The 26,256-nt window shown below is 38.4% G+C and overlaps 3 protein-coding genes across 5 annotated transcripts; 2 read left to right on the plus strand and 1 right to left on the minus strand.

Moving 5' to 3' along the window:
• The first annotated feature begins 380 nt into the window (after window positions 1–380).
• Window positions 381–18,608, plus strand: LOC127794709 (uncharacterized). 2 transcript variants are annotated; one of them, XM_052325961.1, is made up of 21 exons: window positions 381–528; window positions 825–937; window positions 1,070–1,145; window positions 1,222–1,364; window positions 2,011–2,097; window positions 2,257–2,340; window positions 3,729–3,933; window positions 4,556–4,641; window positions 4,858–5,089; window positions 5,229–5,352; window positions 11,906–12,042; window positions 13,472–13,580; window positions 13,703–13,745; window positions 13,953–14,124; window positions 14,548–14,618; window positions 14,728–14,821; window positions 16,322–16,534; window positions 16,644–16,853; window positions 16,988–17,380; window positions 17,483–17,561; window positions 17,718–18,608. In XM_052325961.1, exons 1-21 carry the CDS (start codon window positions 511–513, stop codon window positions 17,732–17,734), a joined length of 2,706 nt encoding a protein of 901 aa, XP_052181921.1. In that variant the 5' UTR covers window positions 381–510; the 3' UTR covers window positions 17,735–18,608. The 2 variants fall into 2 exon arrangements, with proteins under 2 accessions (XP_052181921.1, XP_052181916.1); XM_052325956.1 differs by having other exon boundaries at window positions 17,483–18,607.
• LOC127790569 (LOB domain-containing protein 4-like) lies at window positions 17,972–19,505 on the plus strand. Its single transcript, XM_052320177.1, has 3 exons — window positions 17,972–18,007; window positions 18,560–18,772; window positions 19,045–19,505. The coding sequence occupies exons 1-3, from the start codon at window positions 17,972–17,974 to the stop codon at window positions 19,396–19,398; spliced, it is 603 nt and encodes a 200-aa protein (XP_052176137.1). The 3' UTR covers window positions 19,399–19,505.
• Window positions 19,493–24,515, minus strand: LOC127794752 (calcium uniporter protein 6, mitochondrial-like). Of its 2 annotated transcripts, XR_008021705.1 has the most exons (3): window positions 23,884–24,515; window positions 19,698–20,494; window positions 19,493–19,613 (listed from the first exon to the last, which is right to left on the minus strand). XR_008021705.1 is itself a non-coding variant. In XM_052326000.1 (2 exons), exons 1-2 carry the CDS (start codon window positions 24,277–24,279, stop codon window positions 20,015–20,017), a joined length of 876 nt encoding a protein of 291 aa, XP_052181960.1. In that variant the 5' UTR covers window positions 24,280–24,515; the 3' UTR covers window positions 19,594–20,014. The 2 variants fall into 2 exon arrangements, 1 of the variants encoding a protein (XP_052181960.1); XM_052326000.1 differs by having other exon boundaries at window positions 19,594–20,494.
• Window positions 24,516–26,256: the final 1,741 nt, after the last annotated feature.

A 26,256-nucleotide genomic window follows, 5' to 3' on the forward strand; every position in this document is an offset into this window, starting at 1 on the left:
GTATAATAATTATGTTAATTAAGTATAATAAAATTATTTCTTAACATCTATAATAATTGCATATTAAAAAGGAGTGCGAATTTGTTCATCCCCTTTAACGGGATGAACATCATCCTTACAATTTTTGTGAGAGTGAAAAATGTAACGAAACGATATTAATATTTAATACCGTTCCGTTGCTTTTTTTTCACCCTCACAGTTTTGTGAGGGTGATGTTCACCCCTTTAAAAGGGGTGAACAAAATTGCACTCGTTAAAAAGTAATGTTAAGATTCTAAAATATGTAAAGAAATTATTATTTTTTTCTCTTGCCGCTTAAAATATTTTTATTATTATATTAATTAACATCGTCAATCTCCCAAAAGGCACTTTTGAGCATAAAGTAGGTCCTCTGGAGAAGCGCGGGAAACGAAGCGTCAGACGTACACAAATGAATCATCAAATCCATTTCGCTTATTGATACTTTCTCTTCTTCCCCACGGATCGATCATCTCACGGCGAAGCAAGCAGAATGGAAGTCGCCCTTAAGGTTTCTCTTCTATTTTGTCCATTCTTTCCTCATTTTGTTGGGAAAAAAAACCCTTTCTGTTCTGCTTACTGCAACCCTAGTTTCATAGACACCATGCTTCTTCTATTTCTGCTGCCGCTATGTTCTGAATTGATCGTAAAAGGGAAGAAAGATAATTTTTATATATCTTATTTTCCTCTTCTTCTTCTTCTTTTTTTTTCTTTTTGTTGTGTGTGTCGTTCTCTATAGGTTGTCTTCTGTTGTGGACGTACTCGGGATTAAGGAGTGGTTTCATTTTATGTTGATTTTTATTACAGAAATACTTTGGGTATTCGGCATTTCGGCGATGTCAGAAAGAGGTCATTGAGAAAATTTTACAGGGAAGAGATTGCCTGGTTATCATGGCCACTGGAAGTGGAAAATCTCTGTGGTAAACGTGGCTGTTTTCTTTTCTTTTTTTTACTGCATTATTTTCCAATTTAATTTAGATATAGACTCCTTAAACTATCGGAGGATAAACAAATTTTACTTGTAACCTTTTCTTTAATCATGCAATAAAAAGCTATCAGGTCCCTCCACTGATTGCCAGAAAAACTGCTATTGTCATAAGCCCTCTTTTGTCCTTGATGCAAGATCAGGTAAGTCACAGCATTGCTGCCCTTTTTACCCGTTTGATTAAGATAGCATTACATCATACTATTTTTAATGCAATAGGTAATGGCTTTGCGACAACGAGGCATTAAAGCCGAGCATCTCTCTAGTGCTCAAACTGACTCTAGTGTGCAGCGCAATGCCCAGAGTGGTCAATTTGATATTCTGTACATGACTCCTGAAAAGGCATGCTCTATATCTTCCAGGTGCGTGTGGCTTCAGTATGTTTTGATAAAGAATGATTCAAATGGGTTTACCGTGTATTGCAAAAGAAATATTTTCCTTTCTAAATTGTTTAAATTGATAATCTGAATTCTGATAGCTGTTTGACTTGGGAATGATGTATTCATGCATCACAATGTAATATGACATGGTGGGAAGCTGCATTGATGTCTTACATCAAGTTTGTTGCCTAGTTACATGTATATCCCTGAATTGAATTTTGGGATGACATATAGTATTGATTTTTGTATTGACACTTTACATCACTTCTTTTGCCTAGGTACATTTAAGTCACTGAATTGAATTTTTGGATAGAACATTGATTTTTATCCATTCATTTTCTATGTCCATTTTGAGTTCACTATTGGGAGATATTGGTATCTTTTTAATAAGAAAGTTCAGTCAGCTACAATTGTGGGCTTTCTCTGTTTCTACATAATTTTCTCTCTGCTATGTTTGGCTTTGGAAGAAATTGAACAATAAGTGTTCCTATGAGTTCCAGTTGCTTGCATATATTGACTGGAGTGATGCAGCAATCGTATCTGTCTCCATGCATGCATAACTAAAGGTTTAGAGGCATGCTGTTTTATCTCCCAGTGTATTTGAAAATTTTCCCCCTTTGAATGACAGCTTTTGGTTAAATTTGCTAAACAATGGAATATGCCTATTGGCTGTTGATGAAGCACATTGCATTTCAGAGTGGGGCCATGATTTCAGGTAATATGCCTAGTGGAATTTTTTTTTTTTGGCAATTGTCTGCATAATTAACATTGGTAGTTTAGCACTTTGTTGGTCAAAGTCAAACTGATATGCCATAAGGATCCCCAGTAATATCGCATTTGTCTTCTTTACATCACGAGTTACTACTTTTAACAGGGTGGAATACAAGCAGCTAGACAAGTTGCGCAATATTCTTACGGATGTTCCATTTGTTGGCTTAACAGCAACTGCTACTGAAAAGTAGGTAACTTTTTAGGTCTTTTCTTTTTGAGTAATGTCTAGTGGATGCAAAACTGCAAGTTTGATCGTTACTTTTTTGGGTCTTTTCTTTGTCATGTTTTTGGTGTGCCATCTTTATTACTTATTATGATAGATATTTCTGTTCTACTGGTAGAAATTAGCGGAACAAGGCTAGGAGAATGATTTCTATCAGGCATGGCTGCTTCTATAAGGGAGTTATCTATTCTCTTGCATTGCAGATCATTTATTCCACACATCCATGTGGCATTAAACTATAATTGTTAAGAAAAATTCAAGAGCGGTTTCAAATACTTTTACAAACTCATTAGATATTTAACTATTGAAAACTGGTGGGTACAAGTATGCTGAGATTGGTTGTTTGTGTGTGCAAATAGTAAAAAAGTGCTCAATATATGTTTTATCATAGGTTTGTAATTTAGAATACTGGTAGATACATAAAGCTGGATTTTATTGTTTATTTTAGATTACAGACTTGCTCTTTTAGTTTATATCTCAGGAGTACACATGCATGTACATGGGTACATGTATCTTTACTTCTAATGCATTTACTTGTATCAGTTATTCCATATCATGTCAGAAGTGGATCCCATAGCTGCATCAATGCTGCATAGGCAGATACTTGTTACCTATGGTTTTCTTGTTTCATCTTTTTTTTTTATTTACTCATGAAATTGCTGTACTTCAATGAGTTTTCCTACTTTAATAGCATATCACTTAGGTGCTGTATGTCAAATAAGTTTTTCTGCTTCCTCAGACCCATCATTTTTCATTCCTGAACCCTAGAAATGACAGTTGCCTTAAAACATATTTGAGTGTTATGTGCCTGCTATAACTGTAGCTTTCACTTTGGCAGTTATTTCTTTGTTTTTTTGGGAGTCTCAAACTTGCATCGGTGCATGCAGATAGGCACTCTCAGAATTGTGTAACATATTTGAATATGTTTATCACTTTGAACTCACCTTAAGAAATCCCACTTCCAACTCATCAACATGAATCCTTTTCTTTTCTTTTTTCTTTTTTTTGCTTCAAATGCTTGCAGAATTTTCCTCTGCGGTTTTACCATGGTGAGAATGTTTTTAGTTGCTTTCAATCATTGACCACATGCCTATTCATAAGTGAAAGATGTACTGCCTGCCCTCCTGGATGACGGGGAAGCTTTCTATGTCATTGTGCTTCATCTGTTGTCCACGTCTCCCTTTTTCCTAGCTCAGAACTATAATGGATTCTTCTCTGTGCTGTGTAAGCTGGGTCATTTTTTTGAATGATATGTTAGAATAGATATAACATGATGAATTTCTCATCCAGTCAAATACTGACGCATGATTTATTGAAGAAGTTCTGAGTTGTTTTTTCTTCCATTGCTCCAGGGTTCAGAGTGACATCATGAATTCCTTGAAGATGAGAGACCCTTACATTGCTGTTGGTTCATTTGATCGCAACAATCTTTTCTATGGAGTCAAATATTTCAATGGTTCTTCATTCGTGGATGAGCTTGTTGGAGAAGTCTCTAAATGTGTGGCCACTGCTGGTTCAACTATCATATACTGCACAACTGTTAGAGATACTGAACAGGTAATTCTACTAAGCATCTTTGTATTCAGTTTATCATCATGGTATTCCATAATTGTCTGGTCCTGCTTATGATGTAAGATGGTTGCATTTGGGTATAAATAACATACAACAACATATCCAGCCGTTATCCCACTATGTGGGGTTGGCTACATGAATTTTAGACTTCTATGTGGATTACATCTCAACAGATAGTTTGTCTAGAATTCATATTTGGATCTGACTAGGTTTTACGCTGGCTGGCGGCTACCTAACGCAACCCTCCTCCTTTATGATAAGACTTTTTTCTTTTGGGAAGAAAAAAATAAGGAAAAGATGTTATATACTGATTTACTGATTTTCATGATAGAACCACCTAGATCACTGATGCAGTAAATAGTAAAGAAATGTTCCAACATCCTCCATTAATTTGTACTTGATTGACTTGGAAGAATAGGCCAGTTATTTAAGTTGGGAAGTAACCAGGCTGATAATCACATGCTCACATGGATACCAGGGGGCTGAAGTATTTAAAACTGAATCTGATGTTTTTTACATGCTCTTGGATGAACTTCCATGTGTTGCTCATGATTTCTGTTCTAATTATCATGTCTTTTTATAACAATTTTCATCATGTCTTCCATAGATTTTCAAGTCACTTCTCAAGGAAGGAATCAAGGCTGGAATCTATCATGGCCAAATGAATAATAAAGCTCGTGTGGAGTCCCACAGGTTTTCTGCTCCTTTATTGATGTTCCTGTCAATGGTTATGTTAGTTCCTGCATGGTGATTGTTAAGGTTATTGAATATTTAAAATTGATATCGATTTTAGAATTACTTTTATGCAACAGGATATCCCATCTCCTCTTTGTTAATATTCTTCCCTACCCTTAAGTTGAAGTTGAAGCTCTTTGTGAAAGCAATGAATTTTTCTTCTACTTGTTGCAGCTCATTTGTGAGAGATGAATTGCATGTTATGGTAGCAACTATTGCTTTTGGCATGGGCATTGATAAACCAAACATAAGGTATGTGATACACTATGGCTGCCCAAAAAGTTTAGAGTCCTATTACCAGGAAAGCGGACGATGTGGTCGAGATGGTATAGCTTCTACATGCTGGCTTTATTATACAAGAGCCGACTTTGCAAAAGCTGATTTCTACTGCAGAGAAGCAAAATCGGTATGCTAACTTGGTTTTAGTGAAGAGCGAGTGTTGGGAAGGATTTTTAATGCCACTATACTTCAGGCTGTTTTTGCTGGATTTTGTTGCATATATTGGTTATATTGCAACGATTTGTTATTTGGTCTTCATTCACCAGGAAAATCAAAGAACAGCTATTATGGAGTCGTTTATGGCTGCACGAAGTTATTGCATGCTGACAACTTGTAGAAGAAAGTATTTGCTGGACTATTTTGGGGAAAAATATGCATCTGATAATTGTGGTTTGGACTTTACTTGAATCTGTTTCTTTTATTGTTTGTTTGAAGTTGTCTGCTTTGGTAACTTATTCTCAAATTTTCTGACTAAAACTTCAATTTATCTGTTTAGTTGTTGTACGTGCGTGCTACTATAGAATTTAAAGACTCGAGTATTTGACTGTATTTTGTTCTTTTGCTAATTACACCAGTAGATGTATTGATTTATATGTATTATAGAAAATCAAAGGCTTGAGAGACTTTGCAGCAACATTATGAGAGATTATGAAGTGGATCGAATATTCTTACTAGCACATTCTTGAAAAACTGCAGTCACATATAATTAGTATGGCAAATTGGACCCAGTCCCTGTTGCTAAGCTATTGAAAGGAAGTTGTGATTAACTTGGAGGTGTGTTATCTTTTGAGCTTGTGGTGGTTCATTCAAGTTCTCTTAAAATTATCTTTAAATGGACCAGCCAAATTAGTTGTATTGGAAGTAATTACCTTTTGGGGGAAGTGGCTTCTTTTGAAATCTAGAGGACACTGGTTGGGGTCTGTTGAGTTATAAGGTTATATTTAGGGTTAATCTTATGTTAGAGCCCGTGGCTCATGGCCCATTGTATTTTGTATATATATAGGTGTATAGTCTATGAGTTTTATTAATGGTATATACACATTAAAAGCTAGGATTTTCTTCCTAAGCTTCACATGGTATCAAAGCCAAAATACAAACCCTAGCAACCACCATACAAACCCTAGTCACCGCCACCGCCCACATCACTGATGACCACCATCGGTCGCATCGCCATCGACCACTGCAGCTTGCCATGCCACCGCCGTCGCCGCCCACTGCGTTCCCGTCGCTCGCGCTACTGGTCTGCAGCAGGTCTTCACAGTCCGGCCATCGATCATGCACACAGCCACCGCCGTTGCGTTTGCTGGCCTCCGATCTGTTGACCCCTGAAGGCCCATTGCTATTGTCGCCTCTCGCACTGTTCGCGGAGACGTTTTTACTCCGATCTCTCTCTCTAGTGCTCCAATTGCAACGCCGTCTTCACCATTAGACTCGCCTCCTTCAGTCCATCCCAGTCCCGGTGGTTTCGTTGCCATCCTCCATCTGCCATCGCCGGTCACCGGCATCTGCCGTCTGTCGTCACTCTAGCGAGCCTCCATGCTTCATTCTCTATGCTGGATCATCCAACCTTTCTTTTTGGCTTATTTAACCCATTTTGTTTTAGATATGTTGATCTTGTAAGGCTCTTTTTTGTCCAACATGGTTGGTACCAGTAAATCTGGCTCATTCTCTGATATTCTGTCTCCCTCTCCAGCCATTGCTATTGAGAAGTTGATGGGCAATTTCAATTATATCTCTTGGTCCAAGGCAGTTGAACTATGGTGTATGGGTCAAGGTTTATAGGATCATCTAACTACCAAGGCCGAGAATGTGACCGCAGATAAAACTGTGATAGAGAGCTGATGCTCCGTTGTGCAGTCTCCTGTGGCAATCAATTGATCATTCTCTTCACCCAATCTATACTAACTACACCACGTATTATGAATTGTGGGCTTAGGCCAAGGCGCTATACACTAATGACATTCAACGTTTGTATTCAGTGGTGCCTAATTTTCTCAGTTAACGACAGCAAGCTCTGACTCTTCTTGATTTTCTTGGTCAGATGGCCTCTATTAAAGCTGAATTTAACTCCTTATTACCTGCTGGTAAGATTGCTGCAGAGGATCTAGCTCAACGGGATAAGTTTTTCATGGTGTGTACTCTTGCTGCCATTGGTCTTGAGCTTGCTCTTGTTTGTGATCAGATTCTTGCTAATCCTACTATACCTACTATGGATGAAGTGTATTCTCGTCTTCTTCAGGTTTCATCTGTTCCTACAGTACCTCCCTCTCCCTCTTCTGCAGGTGATCATTTAGTTATGGCTTCACAGGTTCAGAGTAGTGGTGAACAGGGAAGAGATCGTGGTAATCGGGGCAAACGCCCCAAGTGTAACTATTGTCACAAGTGGGGGCATACTAAGGAACTTATAAGTTGCATGGCCGCCCTCCTCATGTCAATGTTGCTCATGCTGATGGTTCTCGATCTGAGTCCTTTGATGGTCATCCACTGCAATCTGTCATTCTCATTGGGGCTGACTATGATGAGTATCTCAAGTATAAGACGTCCCAACAATCCTCATCCACAGTTGCTTCTATCGCCCACTCTGGTGATTCCACTGTCTGTCTCGTTCAGTCATCCTCTTTAGGACCATGGGTCCTGGACTTAGGTGCTTCTAATCATATCTCTAGTAATCCCCATTTGTTCTCTCATTTTACTAATTATATTTCTTTACCTTCTATAACATTAACTAATGGGTTCAAATCGGTTGCTAAAGCTGTTGGCACTGCCAAACCCTTACCTTCTTTGCCTTTAGATTCTGTCATTTATCTTCCTCATTGTTCCTTTAATCTTGTCTCTGTTTGTAAACTTACGCATGTCTTAAATTGTTCTATCACCTTTGATGATCATTCTGTTACTATCCAGGATCGCGATACAGGACAAATGATTGTTATCGGATGTGAGTCGCAGGGTCTCTATCATCTCAACCTTCCTGCATCTCATGTTGCTTTCTCGGTGACTGAGTCTCCTGCTCTTCTCCACAATCGTTTGGGACATCCTAGTTTGGCTAAGTTTCAGAAGATGGTCCCCAGTTTGTATAGTTTGTCGTCTTTTCATTGTGAGTCTTGTCAACTTGGAAAACAATCTCGCATTTCTTTTCCAAAGCGTGTCAATAATCGGGCTGTGTCCCTGTTTGCTTTAGTTCATTCCGATGTCTGGGGTCCTAGTCGTGTCGTGTCTGTTTTGGGTTTTCAATATTTTATAACGTTCATCGATATTTAATGAAAAATCGTTCTGAGTTATTCTCAATTTTTGAATCCTTTTGTGCTGAAATCAAAACGCAATTTCATACATCTGTCCAAGTATTGCGTAGTGACAATGCCTCTGAGTATTTTTCTATTCCCTTTACTACCTTTATGTCTTCTCAAGGGATCTTGCATCAGTCATCTTGTGCATATACCCCACAGCAGAATGGGGTTGTTGAGCGTAAAAATAGACATTTAATTGAAACTGCCTGCCCTCTTCTTCTACATCATCACGTCCCCTTTCACTTTTGGGCTGAAGCTGTCCTTGCTGGTTGCTATCTCATTAAGAGGATGCCCTTCTCGGTTCTTCAGCACCAAATTCCTCTCTCTCTCTCTTGTTTCCTGATCACCTATTATATATTCTTCATCTCCGTGTCTTTGGTTGCACCTGCTTTGTCCATAACCTGTCTCCCAATCTAAGATAAATTGTCTGCTCGGTCCATCAAGTGCATTTTTCTTGGTTACTCTCGCCTTCAGAAGGGTTATCGGTGTTATTCTCCTGACACCCGCCCTATCTTCTTTCGGCAGATGTTACCTTCTTTAAGTCGTCTCCTTTCTACTATTTGCCTCATTCTGAGTGTCAACCCATTTCTGAGGCCATCCCTCTCCCCACGAGTCTTCCTGCTCCTATTCTCCTTGTTCTTTTTTCTACCCCATTGCAGGTTTATTATCGGCGTCATCAGCCTCAGTCTCCTCCTAGTGGAGATGTTGTTCCCGCGCCTTCTCCTGTGTCTCCTACTACTTCAGCAACTCCTGCTATGTCATATCTTGCTCCAGTCTCTCCACCTGTTGCGGTCCTGCCTTCTGAGGATCTGCTTCCTATTGCTCTTCGGAAAGGTACCCATTCTTCTCGCAAACCTCACCCTATCTATAATTTTCTTAGCTATCACCGTCTCTCGTCTCCTTTTTGTGCTTTTGTGTCTTCCTTATCCTCTGTTTCAGTACTTAAGACTGTTAGTGAGGCACTTTTTGATTTGGGGTGGCGACAAGCAATGGTGGATGAGATGACTGTTTTGCATTCCAATGTACTTGGGATTTGGTTCTTTTACCCCTAGAGAAATCTCTTGTCGGCTATCGGTTGATCTATACTATCAAGATGGGTCCTGATGGGCAAGTTGATCGCCTGAAGGCCTGTTTGGTTGCCAAAGGGTATATTCAGGTTTATGGTCTTGACTATGGTGACACTTTTTTCCCTGTTGCTAAGATGTCCTTTGTGCGTTTGTTTCTCTCTATAGCAGCTATGCGCCACTAGCCGTTGTATCAACTAGACATTAAGAATGCCTTCTTACACGGTAAGCTTTAGGAGGAGATTTATATGGAACAACCTCCTGGGTTTGTTGCTCAGGGGGAGTTTGGGCTGGTTTGTAAACTTCGTCGCTTACTATATGGGTTGAAGCAGTCTCCTCGAGCTTGGTTTGGTCGCTTTAGTATTGTCATTCAAGACTTTTTGTATGACTCGCAGTAAGTCTGATCATTTGATTTTTTATAAACACACATTACAGGGGAGGTGTATATACTTGGTTGTCTATGTGGATGATATTGTTATTACAGGTAATGATCAGGATGGTATTGTTCAGTTGAAAAAATATCTTTTCCATCATTTTTAGACTAAGGACTTCAGGTTACTTAAATATTTTCTTGACATAGAAGTTGCTCAGTCTAGTTCTGGTGTTGTTATCTCTCAACAAAAGTATGTGTTAGACATTCTGGAAGAAACTAGGATGCTTGATTGTAAACCTATAGATTCTCCTATGGACCCTAATGTAAAGCTCTTATCAGAACAGGGGGAGCCTCTTGCTAATCCTGGGAGATACCACAGGCTAGTCGGAAAACTTAATTATCTTACTATCACTCGCCCAGACATTTCTTTCTCAGTCAGTGTTGTCAGTCAATTTTTACAATCTCCTTACGATAGCCACTAGAATGCGGTAGTCCGGATTCTTAGGTATATTAAGGGAGCTCTAGGTAAAGGAGTATTGTATGAGGACAGAGATCATACTCAAGTAGTCGGATATTCTGATGCTAATTAGTCAGGTTCTCCTTCTGATAGACGATCTACTTCATGATATTGTGTTCTAGTTGGAGGAAACCTAGTATCTTGGAAAAGTAAGAAACAGGAGGTTGTTGCTAGGTCGAGTGCAGAAGCAGAATATCATGCTATGGCCTTGGCAACATGTGAATTTATCTGATTAAAACAATTGTTTCATGAGTTCAAGTTTGGAGAGATATCGAAGATGAGATTAATTTGCGATAATCAAGCTGCATTACATATTGCTTCCAATCCGTCTTTCATGAGATGACCAAACATATCGAGATAGATTGTCACTTCATCCGAGAGAAGATTTTATCTTGTTGTATTATCACAGATTTTGTCAATTCCAATGACCAGTTAGCAGATGTCTTCACTAAGTCTCTCAGGGGTCATCGAATTGAGTATATTTGTAGCAAGCTTGGTGCATATGATATATATGCTCCAACTTGAGGGGGAGTGTTGAGTTATAAGGTTATATTTAGGGTTAATCTTATGTTAGAGCCCGTGGCCCATGGCCCATTGTATTTTGTATATATATAGGTGTATAGTCTATGAGTTTTATTAATGGTATATACACATTAAAAGTTAGGGTTTTCTTCCTAGGCTTCACAAGGTCCAATTTTGGTGCCAGGGCTCATGAAAAATTGATATGTGGATGAATGGGTTTCTTGATCATGGTGAACAAGACAGGGGAAGTCTTTCACCTATGAAACTGATGAGTTTTTTTTTTTTTTTTTTTTTTTAAGTAAAAAGATATGTAAAGATAGAGAAAACGTTTGTACATAATCCAAACCAAGGCATACCCCAATGCACAATAACACTAACAAACGAACTAAAGAAAACACTCAAGATCCCCACACAAATGAGATCAAAACAACATAGAGAAATAAAGAAGCAACACGAAAGAAATGCTAAGTTATAGCTCAAGATTAAAGTGTCAGCTCTAGAACCATCGGCACTTTAGACACATCTTCTGAATCAGTGAAGCTCCGCGAAGACCAAGATCATGCAGTGAACATGTAGGCAGCCGCAGACAGAGCCACCAACCTGACAACGTGTACAAAGTGAAAAACTAGGACTAGAGGGATAACCCAGCAAGATATGTTTTTGACATTATTTTAGTTGGAGTAATATGGTTTATGTTGGGTGAAGAAACAGTTTCAGATTAATCTGAGATACGATGTTAGGTTGAAACCAATAATCACTTTAAAGACATTGGAAATGGACTTCTACAAGCTGCCAAGCATTGTGCCCGGACATGTGTGATCTTGAACCTTTGCAATCCAAATAGATTAAAGAAAAAAATGAGAAATTATGAGAAGCTATTGCATCATTTATTTTATTCAAAAAGATTAAGATATAGGACTGTGGCCAACTGGATGGACCCAAGAATCATTATCCTGAAATGAATACCCAATTAGAGGTGATAGTCTGATATTATATCATTTTGGAAGGAAAGTTGGGATGCTATTATTACTGTGATGTATGCCTGTTCTTTATTCTGAAAATTTCTGCTATGCTTACAACTTTCTCAAGGTTTGAATAACAGGAAATTAACTTTGATTAATGTTCCCTGGTGATATTGATTATGCAAAGTTATTACTTAGCTATATTTGTTTTGTATTTCCAGGAACTTGTGATAATTGTACCACCTCACAGAAGAAGAGCGACATGTGTAGAGAAGCATTTCTTCTAATGGCCTGTATTAGGTCATGTAGGGGTAATTGGGGCCTCAATATGCCTGTAGACATTCTGCGTGGATCTCGGGTAAACTTCTCCTGTTTTATCATAAATTATCATTCTCTAAATACCTGATGTACATGTGTAGGTGTTTGAGGCTTGGTTGCTTGTTACATTTCAAGTGAACTTCTTTATAGACATGAGATATGCATTAGATCCTCAACTAGTCAATGATCTGAAAGTATGGAAGGTTTTTGAATCTTATTAATCTTGGAAGAAGTTTCTCCTTTATATCTTAATCTCTTCTGTACAAGTAGGCTATTGTTTGGATGTGTTGAACAGGAAAATTTCCAGCCATTAGATGGGGCTGAAGATAATGTTTGGTGGCCTTCTAATCATTTTTTAATAAGCTGACTTCTATGTGAGTCCAACTAATGGAGGATGGATATGACCATACGATGGGTTTTTGGGTGCAGAAATTTTTAAGGTCTTGAGATGAAATAAATAAATAATGAATGAATGAAGTGCACTCAAGTACCTACACTGAGAACTTTGTTTGTCAAGGGAAAGGAAAAAAAAATCTCTAAATACAAGAATAAAAGTGATATTAGCACCTTTTTTGGTTAAGGAATCATGTTATTGGTGTCTATAATTACTGTATCCTCTTTCAAGAGAGAAATTCTGTTTTTTGGTTGACTTCAACCTGAAAAAACCTGGCTGTACCGAGAAATTGTTTGTGATTTAATCTATTTTCTGGTTTGGGCCATCAAAAATATTATGTCAGATAAAGATATACCTTGATTTGTCAATGGTTTTGATGGAATATTTTGTGAAAAGTTGCAAGAGATTTCTTATCTTCAATGTGACAGGGATTCAAAGGCCTTTATGGTCCCAAAGTTTTACCACTTCTGAAGTGGCTTTCCCCTGTGAAGAACATTTTCAATAAGCATGTAGTACAACTGAAAAGAGTTTCTTGGGATATTCAGTTATTTTGGCCTGAATTTGTGTGGGCAACTTTCTAGACCTTTTTAAATCCCACAGGGTAGCACAGATGGTCCTCCGCACGCGTTCAGGAGCTTGGGTGCTATAAGGTTGTGGGTTCGAGTTTGGATCCATGCGGGCAGTGTATCAATTGTGACTATCCATGGGGCCAGGGCCCAAGTTTCAACCCATGTTATTATCTGTCCTACCCAATTGCCCTAGAGGTTGGACCACGGTTTGTAGGGAGGGTGTGACGGTCCAAGGCCGAAGGTTGTCTGTGTATCAGGACCCCTCGATTTCCATGATAAAAAAATAGTTTCTGAGGAATTAGTCATCTTTAAAGCTCTGTTCATCTGAAGCTGCTGTCTATGTGATTAATTATTAATGTTTTCTATTTGCCAGCACATGGATTTCTGTCTTTTAAGTATAATGAAATTCTTATAAAGTTATATATGCTCTGTTTGCTTCTACTGAACTGATATTTGCTCACTAGCTAGCTCTGTTCCTGATACTTTTGTCATTTTGTGTGCATTAGTCTAAGAAAATTCTCGATGCTCAGTTTGACAAGCTCCCATTTCATGGGCTTGGGAAAGAGTTGTCAGCAAATTGGTGGAAAGCACTAGGTTACCAATTAATTTCTCACGGTATCTTCATCAAAACTTTTTTCTGTCTAAGCGTGAAGCAAAGTTGACCTATTTAGATTTTAGGTTTTCAACACTACTTTATTCATTGAACAATTTCTTAGCTGATCTCAGTTCTGGTGCAGGTTATTTGTCTGAGACTGTTAAAGATGTGTATAACTTTGTGTGGTAATTTTTTTTTCCCCCCTGGATTATTTATTTGCTGTATTGATTTATGGATTTATTGCAAGTTTCACCAGTTCTCTTTGTAGCTTAGTTATCAATATGTCATCTGTTATCGATTACTGAATCTCTTCACATGGCTGAGAAAGGCAGCCTTCTTACAGAATCCATTCTGAGAATGTTGAATGATTTTCTTTCTCTGTCCGTCATCAGTGTCAGTCCTAAAGGATTGCAGTTTCTGAGTTCATCAAAACCTGATCATCAACCTGCCTTAGTTCTGCCAGTGACCAGTGAAATGTCCAGCAAAGATGAAAACAGAAACAGAGTAGGTGCAGTTGGAGTTTTCAATGGTTTCACTCCTCTGGAATATGAGGGTCTGTCAGAGGTTCGTGCTCCCAATCTGCTAAAGGATAATGTATATCATATTATAAGTAGTAAAGACCAATCTCTTTTTTCACTGTTTTCTATATCATTATGTTTTTCTCTCATCTCAATTGTTTTCATATTATTGTTGTAGAAACCACCTGGAAATATCTTGTTTCTTTCCTCTAGATCTTTGATCTTGCCCTTTGTCTTTGTCTGAAACTAGTATTTAGAACAGAAATATGTTTTATTCTTTGGTTAAATTACACTCACAGGTTTCCTCTGGATGAATTCTTACTGTCCTGTCTTTAAGGACTAGAGGTTTTTCCTTAAATATGATTAAACTAAGAGACCAAACAGTTGCTTGAAAACTTTTCTGAATTCTTATATGGTTATTTTTGCATTTTCTTATGCCCCGGTCAATATAATGATTTTCCTAGTTCAGGCTGAAGTACAGCTATACAAAATGCTTTTAGATGAGAGAATGAAGCTTGCAAGAGCCATCAGAACTGCTCCGTAAGTTCTTGTTGCATGATTGACACCAGCTGATGTACATATGCACTTCATTACTTCATAGGAAAGAAACTGTATTAAATCCTGCTATTGAATACTTTGAACTTCGCAGGTATGCGATATGTGGTGATCAAACGTTGAAAAAGATAGCACTGGCAAGGCCCTCTACTAAAGCGAGATTAGCAAACATTGATGGTGTCAACCAGGTATACAATGCTCACTTACATGGATGTAATCTACTATTTTTCCCATGCAATCTCTTGTTTTTGTTAATTTTTTGTTTTAAGTTTTTCCCAAGAAATTTTTGTAGCATACTCAATTGTAGACATTATTTTCAAGTTCTTGTTTTATGCATTTGGACATGAATACTTGTCAAAACTGTCTGTAAGCCTTGAATTGGAAAGAACTAAGCAATCTTTATATATGGGTGCTCTAAAGAGTAGGGTAGCTTCAAGGAAGAATAGACATTTTGTACTGTTGGAGTTATTGCATTCACTGGTTGGCAGCTTATGAACTCATTATCATCTACCGCTTTCCTTTTAGACTATCCAGGTTCTAATGTTTGGTTTACTTCTTATTCTTTTGTCATAATTTCACTCAAGAACTTGTCAGTTCTTGTGCATTATTTAGGAAGAATTACCTCGATTGAAATTATGGTAGGAACTTTTTTGCCACATGGAGAAAGAGAGCAGAAAAACTGGTGTCATGTTTTCTTTATGTGCTTCTTTCTTGTTTCCTTTACTCTCCTTATTTCCCAAACTTCTGCGCATTTCATCATTATTCTTCAAGTATTATAGTCATATCAATATTGTTCTATTAAAATAAAGTAAAATTGGGATATTGGGCCGTTATTCTATTCCATATGCACATAAATCAACATACAGTAAATCTTTTGGGTGGAAACATGAAAAAGTTCAAATTTTATTCCTGTTGGTGTTCAAAGCACTTATTTTCCTATAATCAAGCTAAGCTATGACTGACAGAGTTTTCCCTTAATCAAGAAAAGGTTTTTTTGTCAATGCTTCTCCTCAGTTAAAGGTTTTTTGATGCTGACATCCTGAATTTTCTTTCTAGTGATAAAGCTTGCTTTCTACACCATTGTTCTCTAAAACAGTTGGTTCTGAACAGAGGGACTATGCACTTATGTAGGATTCTGAGTTCCTAAGTAAGTTTAGATATGGCATCTTTCTACTTTTATTTCTATTTCTCCAATAGGGGGAGATGTGAAGCAAGATTCCCGTGGTAGGTTGCCTTTAGACATACTGTACCAGAAAAAAGAAACTAGAACCAGTTGAAAGTTCCCTTCCTTTTATAAGCCTGGATGCAAGCAGGATAAGGATGCTTTCCTGGTGGTTTGGAGGCTATGAGCAAGGTTTGTCCTTCTATTGTCTGGAACAGTCCCTTGACAAAGAATCTCTTTTCTGAACGGTGAGTGCAACTAAAAGGAAGACAGGTCATCATGTGTATGGTTTCTCTACTTTGATGGTAAACAGCAACACTTTACATAAGCACTCCTATCAAGGTAACAGGTGCATGGTAGGTTGTATGAAGGTGTCACCAACGCATTGGGTTGCAGTGTTCTGGTTAATTATGTCAAAGTTTGACGAACTTGTTTCTGGAAAAGCCTAGCTTTAAATGATTTTTCTTTTTCATTTTTATCCAAGGCAGAATTATGTATCCAAACTAAAGCTTGAATAATGATGCAGCACCTTCTGTCTAAGTACGGAGATCATTTTGTTCAAAATGTCCAATCTCTATCACGAGATTTAAAGCTTTCACTGGATGGGGATGCAAGTGCACAAAATACTATTACGAAACCCTTCCATACAATACCAAACTCCGACAGAAAACTAACACCATCCAAAATTGAGACTTGGAGAATGTGGCAAGAGGATGGTGTATCAGTAAAGAAAATTGCTGTAAGTCTTAATTAATAGATAACCTACACCTGGTCTTCTTAATATTAAGTTTGCTTCTCGTTTAGTCTTTTTTCTTCTTATAATGATTTTCTGCTTTCATTGCTGGTAGAATTTCCCTGGCAGATCAGCCCCAATAAAAGAGGAAACCGTTCACCAATATATCCTTGATGCTGCTCAAGAGGGACGTCCAGTTGATTGGACCAGATTCAGCCAGGAGATTGGATTAACAAGTGAGATTTTTGCAAATATACAGGGAGCTATCTCAAAAGTTGGTTCAAGAGACAGATTGAAGCCTATTAAAAATGAGTTACCAGAAGAAGTAAGCACCATGAATCAAGTAACTATTGCATTATGGATATGCATTTCATTGCAGTGCCTATATCTCAAGTAACCATGAAAGGGGTTTTTTCTTTATGCATATTAGAATACTGATAACTATCTTAACAATGGCAGATAAGTTATATGCATATCAAGGCATGTTTGAAGATGCAGGATTTGGGGATATCAGCAGATGTAATTGCCCCTGGCCAACACCTTTGCCAAGCAGAGGAGCATTCTATTGAGACATCAGATTTACTTGCAAAATCTGGCTGTCCATGCCATATGGAAGAAGAGCCTTGTGAATCTAATATACCTGTCGGGACGATGGTTGGTGAATATTCTTCAGATAAAAGCAAAGAGGCAGATTCTAATTTCCCAGCGAATAACACAAGCCCAAAACAACCCACAGTCTCAATTGATGATCTGCCTTCCCCTAACAAACGCCAAAAAGTTAACAAGAGTTTACTTGCATTGGAGGCAACGGAGAGCTCACTGTTAAACTGGCTTAAGAATTATGGTGATGGGGTGAGTGGTTGAACCTAGGATACATATAAACCAGCAGTGAATTCATGTTGTCTAGTTATTCTTCTCAAACTGAGTTAACTGCATAGTGATTTTAACTTGCAGGTTTGCCTATCTGATATTTTGGAGCATTTCAATGGTTCCACAGGAGAGTTGGTGCTTGAACTACTGAGCTGCCTGGAGGGTGAGTTTTTGATATTTAAGAAGAATGGCCTGTATAGACTCATGTAACTCATAGATCCAAAGTTTGCCGAGGAAGTGTGTCATGTATAGCTAAAACTTAGCCGAGTCTATGTAGCAATAAAACCCTATAATTTCTCATAACATCTCAAACTTCCAGCGCTTACCAATAGTTGAAGATTGACTACCAGTTTGGTTTCCCGGCTCTATCTGTGGGCAAAAGAATACTGTCAATCCGACTTGACATCACCCAAATGTATTCAGTAAGCTGTTGCTTTCAGCCTTGAAGCCTCGCCTCTCAAGTTCTATTTCAGTCTGCTGGATTTTCTATTTTACTTTTGAACATCTATGTGTATTAGACGATGCTGTTTATAATGAATTGATTGATGTGTTGCTTATCCCATCAGTTTCTACATGCCGCTAAGAGCGTCTAAAACAGCACACAGCACTGTTACTTGCAAGTTGGTCCCATGCTTCTACTACCCTTGTATAGATTTTTCTAGTTCATGCATCTTATCCTCTCACATGCATCTTAATAGCTTAGTCAACTGACCTCTTTGTTTTTCTTAATTGTTCTTGCTGCTGTTCGGGTGTGGTGTGGGTTGCCCTCGGCAAGTTTGAACCTTGGTGGCAGAAGTTGTTATAGCCTTGTACCACCAAATCAATTTTTGGCGGTTGAGTCAAGTGACACGTTTACTCAGCATCCTACTATTTGCCCTAGAGAGGCACCGCCATTGCTGAGAGTTGCTTGAACCTTCCCTTGAAGCCACGTGATATGTACGGCACTATTCATTCATGGGATGCACTTAGAAAGGACAAAACAGATGATTGGATATCCTCATGCTAGTTCTACCATTTTCCATAAGTTCAGAGCACCCGTGCCCATGAAAACGATGGGCTAAAATTGCAGCCAATGAGAAGGCAGATTGCTTCAATCTCTGAAATATTTTTGGCAAAATCTGGAGGATATTTATTGAGGAGAAACTGAAATGCTCGACATAGTTGGAGCATCTTGGTTGCTGTAAGTACCCAGTTGTAACTGGTTACTGGTCTCCAGCTCCAGGTATGAGCATGCCTTGTGCGGCTTGCAAGCTTCTCCGCAGGCGATGCACCAAGGACTGCATCCTACTGCCATACTTCCCACCAACTGAACCTGACAAATTCGAAGCCGTGCACCGGGTTTTCGGTGCCAGTAATTTCTGCAAGATGTTGCAAGTATGTACTACTCGCTTCAGCTCCATGTCTTGCTGTTAAAGTAGGCCTCAAAAAGAGTTTTTACTACTTCGTTGTTGTTTCACAAAACCAAACAGAAGAATACTAGAATCACTTTTATTTAATTAATTTTATTAATTAAGTACCCACTTTTATTTAATTAATTCTGCGTGCCCACCTTCCCAATTTATATCCTTTTGGTTGAACAAAAAAATACTAGAATCACCTGGTTTGGTTTCATGCAATATATCTTTTGACCTTGCTATTTGGAACAGGTGATTCCAATTGATAATAGAGAAGATGCCGTGACCAGCATGGTTTATGAGGCCAAGGCAAGGCTGAGAGACCCTGTATATGGGTGCGTGGCCTGCATCGCATCTCTGCAATGTCAAGTTTCCCAGTTGCAGTCGCAGCTAAATACAGCGCTGTTGGAAGCCATGACATTGAGAGCTCAACTGGCCAAGGCCTTATCGAAGGCGGATGCCGCCCAAGGCTGTTCATCAACCGATATGGCAGAGACCCACCAAAGTTATTACCAATTGCAGCCGGCTGAGTACAGCAATTATCATACTGGTATCTTCAGTTCGTACCATTCAGAGTCTTGGTGCCAACTTGAGGATACTTGTTAACATCTCTTTCTTTTGATCATCTTCTCTTACAAAGCACTTCCAACTCTTTTTCTTCTTCTTCTTCTTCTTCTTCTTCTTCTGTTTTTTCTTTCTCCTTCTTCTTCTTCTTCAAAAGAAAAAGGCAAAACCAAAACAAAGTCTCCTACTAAGACCAAGCACTATAGAATTTCATTTCAGATCATTGGGTCACCAATATATGGATCTCAACAGTGATCCTGTAATAGTATTTGTTAGATCATTAGCAATAAGAGGAGGGAATTTTATGGTACATGATTAACTGTAACGGCAAAAAATGGTACCTAAAGACATTGTACAGTTTTAGCAGACTTCGAAGTCAGGATCTTTAATCTGATGTGGGAGTCTCCTCTGGGATGGGAAGAGAGATTCACCAAACGGAGATATTAAATGTGTTTGGTCATAAGCCAGTAAAGAGCTTAAAGTTGTGTACTCCCCACACCTCATAAGTTGCATAAGACAAAAATTAGTGTCGCCCCCCTAATGAACGAAACTCAGGCAACATAAGATTTACCCGACGCGGAGAGGGGGGCCTGGGCCCCATGGGGGGTGGGACCCACGCCCATCCCCCACCTGCGTCGAGCAACAGATCGTCCCTCCCCTAATGAAAAGCATCTTCAGGTTCGAGTTCTGCCCCTCTACTATTTTTGGTGATTGGAGAAGCATCTAAGGGATGCTTGCATTGCTTCTGTAATTCCATGAACCTGTTGACATCGAAATTATGCTTCTTGATCAGCCTCCTCTGCCTCGATAGATATAGCCGCTTCATTAGGTCCTGGTAAGATGGGTCTCTTGAGGTAAAAAGGAAGTAGGCATAACCAATGACTATGCCAGTGGCTGTGGCGAAAAATGCAATTGGCTCCATAACATCCCAAGAGAATTCCCAGAATGTCAGGCGAAAGAAGAGCCCGACCTGTACAATAGCCATTCCTAGCCCTGACCAAAGGATGCGCCGGACCTGTCTGTGAGCCAGCATGTCAATTTTTCCCTTATTCTCCTGCAGCATTTTTAGCTCTTCCCTCCTGGGGTCATCTTCAGAAGACAGCACAAGGGGCACTGCTCTTCTAACCAGATCCACGACCTGGACACAAGAAATGAAGCAAGAAAGATCAACTTTGATATTTACAAAGAAATAACTGAAACGGATTGGAATGGTCAAATGGTGACTCTCATAGGCTCATTCAAATACCAACTTATATTTTGAAATAACTCAAAGCGCAGTTCAAATCTGGGATAAACTACATAAATTTGATCGATTGGGCCAGTGCATTTAAAATTTCAATAGGCCACCAGCAAAAGAACAGCAGTGGACCATCCAAATGCTTCATATCAACAGTCTTAAAAGGTAGAGGAGTCAGAAACCACCTTGGGAAGTGAATTACCATAGAAGGATTAATCTTCCAAGAAGGAAGAATTCTAATGCATACAACACAAAATGTGGAGATATGTAAAGAAGACAACTCACCCTGCAGTTACAAAATTTTACCACTTTTAACCATCATGAGGAATCAACCCAAAACCAACCAACCGTGAATCAACTAGATCACCAGCGAACAACATACCAAGGCTTAATCTCACTAGGTGAGATTTGATACATAGATTCTAACTTCGCCAATTGTCCTTATCTATAGCCATATCTTTTATTAGGTATTATAACGTACATCATACCAAAGAGGTCCAACCAAGTTATTTACCCTTTTTGTTAAAAACTTGTTCCATTTCATCACTCTCCTTAAAGGAGCATTTATTGGTCTTCTTGTCCCGTGACCAAACCAACTTTAACCTTGCCCACTTTGCCTTATGATGTATAACCTCATTTTTAATTCTCTCTTTTATTATATAGCCACATATTCACCATAATATTCTCATCTCCTTTACACTCAATGCTTCGCATGTTAATTCAGCACCCACTTTTAACAAAAACTGAAAACTGAAAACATAACGGCTGCCCAACTGATCTAAATTATCCATCAAGCTATGGTTAGTAGCAAGCCGATTAATTCAGCACCCACTTTAAACAAACAATATCTGCTCCATTATATTTTTTACCAAATAAGAGTATGGATGGCCTGAAATGATTAGTTTGCACTTGTCTCTGTTATTATTTAAACATAATTTTATTCTCCTTCTCAAGAAATAAGCTTGCATTTGGTATTAAGGGACCATCATGGGTATGGGGGTTGGAGAGGCATTTCTTGACTGGCAGTGGCTTTCTGATAGGTCTCCACTGCTCCACCCAGGTAAATGTCATACATACTCCTGTTTTAATGAATAATATAAACAGGTGCATCATTTAACTCATTTCTGACTATGTGCTTTACCATCAGATCTACAATACATGCAACTTTCAACCAAATTGAACATTAAACATTGAACATGCCCTTTAGTCCTTAATTATTTGGTAGTACATATGATGCCATGCCTAGAGAAGCATCATAGCAAATAGAACCAGTTTATCTTGAGTAATCCAAACAAGATTGATGGTTCGCAGAAAAAAGTTCACAACAGGATTCAAGAGAAAGTTATTTGAAAATACGGGAAATAAGCATGCCTAAATTGAAAGCTTATTTAGAAGAACCAAGAAAATAGGAACAGAGGAAAACAAAACCTGAAAGTGCAAAATTTATCATAGGGTAGTTTTTATATGGACGGGGATGCCAAAAACAATTTCTCGTCCAGTAGAAAAAAAGACAGTCTGAGATAGTATTATGGTACCATTACCATAAGAACAAAGAATAAGTAAATTAAAAAATAAGAGGCCATAAAGGGAAGAAAACTACTTAATAGAGGACAGGTATGACAGTAAGCATGAGGCAAAGTTTAAACAGTAGCAATCTATGCCACACATGAGGTGAAACGATCTGAAGAAAGAGGATAAACCAACTGGGATTGAAACACAGTCATGCAGATACAACATGGATATCGCGTTATGCAACACAAAAAATAATACAATAGCAAGCCCAAGAGAAACAAGGAAACATTATTGAAATTCTGGAATAAGAAAAGCCTCAATCTGAGAGAACCTAATTAAATTAAAAAAAACTACCACCAACTACAACCATAAACCATATCACAGGCCTATTGGGTGGAGTCTACTGTATTCCAGCTCTTTTTAAGTATCTCTATTCATGGTCGTATCTTTTGTAAGACCATTATATCCTATGTCATATCTAAGGGTTTCTCAACAAGTTTTCCTTGGTTTTTCCTCCTCTGTTGATACAAATTTCTTCCATTCCATCCACTCACTTCATAAGTGCATCAATTGATCTTCTTCTGACCTGTTCAAACAACATTAATCACATCTAACAATCTTATTTTCAATTGGCACCACACAAACCATATTACAAATAATCTCATTTCTAATTCTATCTTTTTTCATATGGTCATATACCTATGGTAATATTTTCATCTTAATTACGCTTATATTTTACACATGTAAGTACTCAAGTTCCAACATCTTGAACAATGCAACAAAAATGATCTTTATAGCAGATCAATAAATTGCACTAGAAGAGATAGACTCCATAGATTCTAGCTCCCCGGTCATCTTTATGCCTAAAAATTTTTCATCAAGTTCTTTCACAATAACATATCTTTGGTCTCTTGGGTGATTAGTCGTTGAAAAACTAATGGAAAGAAAAGTCGACTCCCAACCAACTTAGTGAAATAGATCACCGCCTAAGATAAAGGCCCTTGATAGCTCATATAAAAGAACAATGGAATAGGTTTCATGGCTCCATGTGCAAAAGTATCAGGCAATCCTGCATATCCTGCAGCTTAAATCCTTCTGCCAATCCTTGAGCCATTCTTGAAGAAAAGCAGGCTCTTGAAGCACCAAAATAGCCTAAAAATTGCTAGCCTACCATACAGCGGACAAATCATCTCCTATACACGAATAATTGCAAGGAAATAATCTGCATAAAACTACCAAATAAATTGGACCTAAGATCAAGTGTATGCAAAACTACCATACAGAGTGAAAAAAACCATGACTTTCGCCATTAATTCTCGATAGAAAGCCGTGGAAATGAGCATTCTTTCATCAATGACCCCCTTCTTTCTTTTACATTTCTCTCCCTTTCCTTGAGAGTCGACAAAATCAAAGCTTTGGAGGACCCAAAACCGAAATGGCACCGAGATCCGGTTATTGTCACTTCATTTTTATCAAAAATAAGAACGGCTGGACATAGAGAGTCTCTTTCTATCTCTGTTGCGGATATTACTTCCTCGAGACCCAAGAAAAGAGGAAGACCCCACAGATGACAGCTAGATCGAGATCAAACTGAGTCGCATCAAGATTTCCCAAATTTTTGTCCTAAGCAGAAAAGTTTCATCACCACCAATTAACTGGAATATTACGGATTCAAGTTTCTGGAACAGGATGCGTCCAGATACGACGCTCCCTTATCTGGAAAACAAAAAAAGAAAGAAAGAAAAAAGGTATAAGAGACAGAGAGAATAGAAGAGCACCTTATCAGGATGAAGATAAACTTTATCTCTGAAGAGAAGAATAACACCGGCCTCGTCGAGAACGCGCGCAAAGGCGGTGGCCTCGTCGCGCGATTTAGCTACGCCCATGGCCTCGCAGGCCTGGAGGAGATCGGAGTAGCCGATCACCTCCTTCCCCTCCGTGCCGAGCTTCATCTTCAAAGCATCCACATTCACCAGCCTCATCAGCCTCTTCGCCTCGGCGAACGAAATGCTCTCCCCTTCCCCCCCGCCGCCGCCGCCGCCGCCGCAGGAACTCCCCTCCGTCGAGAACGCGGCGGCGGCGCACAGGCGGCTCAACCCTAGCGGCGGCGACGGCCCGCAGCGAGCCGCCGACTTGAGAGTCCGACTCAACAAAAGACAAGACGATCTCCACATCCTAAAACGAAGTAACCACTGTCCTAAAAAGATCACTCTCTCTCTCTCTCTCTCTGTGCTGCGATCCGTAGTACTGTGATTACATCATATTTAACATCACCGCACGGGGAGAAGTTTCGTTCCATTGCCCGCGTTAAGTAACCGAATTTATTGTTGCGGGCAAAGGGCAGGGCCGCCCGCGCCTCTAAAACGACGACGACGCGCATTCGTGGCCACTCCCCCCCCCCCCCCCCCCCCCCCCCCAACGGATGCGGCTTCCCTCTCCTTCACTCCTCCTTCCTGGTCTGACAAAGACGCTGTTTGGCTTACGTTTTTTAAGATGATTTTTAACTCTTTTTATTTAAAAATTTTAAAATTATTTAACGTTTAAATTGATAATCTATTATTTATATAATTATGTATTTAATTTAAAAAAATTAATAACTTATTAAAATTTAATAAAAAGACTAAAATAAATATGTTACTAAATAATATAAATAAAATTTATAAAAATATTATTTTTTAGTAAAAATAAATATCCAACTAATAAAAATTTTATCATTAGACATTATAAAATATATAGTTATTAAAATATATTAATACAATACTTTATATTTATATTTAGGTTTAATTCATAAAAATGTTAAGTAAATATGTTGAGACATTAAAATATATATATGTAATATATATAGAGAGAGAGAGAAATGGAGGAGGCGGCAATAAAGGCGTTGATGAATAGAAGAGATGGAGGCGATGATGACAAACAAACATGGAGGAGGTGGCTGACAAAGAAATGAAGAAGATGACGACAACGAACAAAGATGGAAGAGGTAGCAAACAGAGAGATGGAGGCGACAACGACAGACAAAAATGAAAGAGGCAGCAATGGAGGTGACAATGACGAACAAAGATGGAGGAGGCAACAGACGAAAGAGATGAATGAGGCGACAACGGATGGAGATGAAAGCGACAACAACAAACGGAGATGGAAGATACGGCGATAGGAATGGGGATGGAAGTGGCGGTGGCAATGGAGGAGATGCAAGCGGCGGCGACAGAGAAAAGCTGGAGGGAAACGATGTAACACCTAATGTTATTGGTGTTAGGAAAATGAGAAAGGAAGTGAGAAACTTTTAAAAATGCTCTTGAGAATATGATGAATCTTTGAGAATACTAGTGTCCTATGAGAGGGACATTTTGGTAATTTGGATAGTGAAGTCCAATAAATGGTAAATTGGTACATTGAAAATAATTCCTAAGTGAAATTAAGTATGAAAGTGAATTAATTTCCTATTTTTATATTTATGTAGAGATAAATAGTAATTTAGAGTGAAATTTCATAAAAGAATTAAATTATGAAAAATATAAAAAATTGAGAATATTCAATTATGAGATAAAATAATTGATTTTCCTTAATTTTGGTAAATAAATGTGGTGGAGACACATGGATGGTTGTGATGGAAGCTTGGAGGCAAATGGTTGTGTCTAAATGTGACACTTGGCAAGTTCTCTTCCAAGAGAAAGGTGAAATTAAATAATTCTAAAAGAAAAGAGAAATTGGTCTTGTAAGTATTTAATGAAAGGCATAATTATGGTGAATTAAAAAAAATCTAAAATAAAATGGTATTTAGTCACCATTAATGCCTTAGAAAATATGAGAATTTAATTAAATAAGAAAGGAAATAGAAATTCAAGATGATCCAAGGGTGGAAGATTATTCTTGAAAATGGAAAGTGATCTAAGGGATGAGATAAAATCCTTCAAGTTGGCATGGATTGCCAACTCATTTAAGAAGTCTTTTTTAAATTGATTTTGGATGGTGGAGATTATGGGTTAAGAAGATGGAAGGCTATGATTAAATCTTAGTAAAACACTTGGATTATGCTTGTTTCAATGGTTGAGATTTTCTCTTGAAAAATAAATGAAATCTAATGATGAGATTAAAGAAGAAAAAAAACACATGGATTGTGCTTTCTTGTGTGGTTGAGATTTTCTCTC

The sequence above is a fragment of the Diospyros lotus genome, chromosome 1 (assembly GCF_014633365.1).
Source record: "Diospyros lotus cultivar Yz01 chromosome 1, ASM1463336v1, whole genome shotgun sequence".
NCBI classification, from domain to species: domain Eukaryota; kingdom Viridiplantae; phylum Streptophyta; class Magnoliopsida; order Ericales; family Ebenaceae; genus Diospyros; species Diospyros lotus.

What these genes read in the sequence shown, in the direction of transcription:
- LOC127794752 (XM_052326000.1), bottom strand. Translation starts at nt 24,279, where the DNA reads ATGTGGAGATCGTCTTGTCTTTTGTTGAGTCGGACTCTCAAGTCGGCG. An exon ending in TTTATCTTCATCCTGATAAG is followed by an intron (nt 20,495 to 23,883) that starts GTGCTCTTCTAT and finishes TCTTGTGTCCAG; the next exon opens with GTCGTGGATCTGGTTAGAAG.
- LOC127794709 (XM_052325956.1), top strand. An exon ending in ATATGCATCTGATAATTGTG is followed by an intron (nt 5,353 to 11,905) that starts GTTTGGACTTTA and finishes TTGTATTTCCAG; the next exon opens with GAACTTGTGATAATTGTACC. An exon ending in ACATTCTGCGTGGATCTCGG is followed by an intron (nt 12,043 to 13,471) that starts GTAAACTTCTCC and finishes TGTGTGCATTAG; the next exon opens with TCTAAGAAAATTCTCGATGC.
- LOC127790569 (XM_052320177.1), top strand. Translation starts at nt 17,972, where the DNA reads ATGCCGCTAAGAGCGTCTAAAACAGCACACAGCACT. An exon ending in CTAAAACAGCACACAGCACT is followed by an intron (nt 18,008 to 18,559) that starts GTTACTTGCAAG and finishes TGCTCGACATAG; the next exon opens with TTGGAGCATCTTGGTTGCTG. An exon ending in ATTTCTGCAAGATGTTGCAA is followed by an intron (nt 18,773 to 19,044) that starts GTATGTACTACT and finishes TATTTGGAACAG; the next exon opens with GTGATTCCAATTGATAATAG.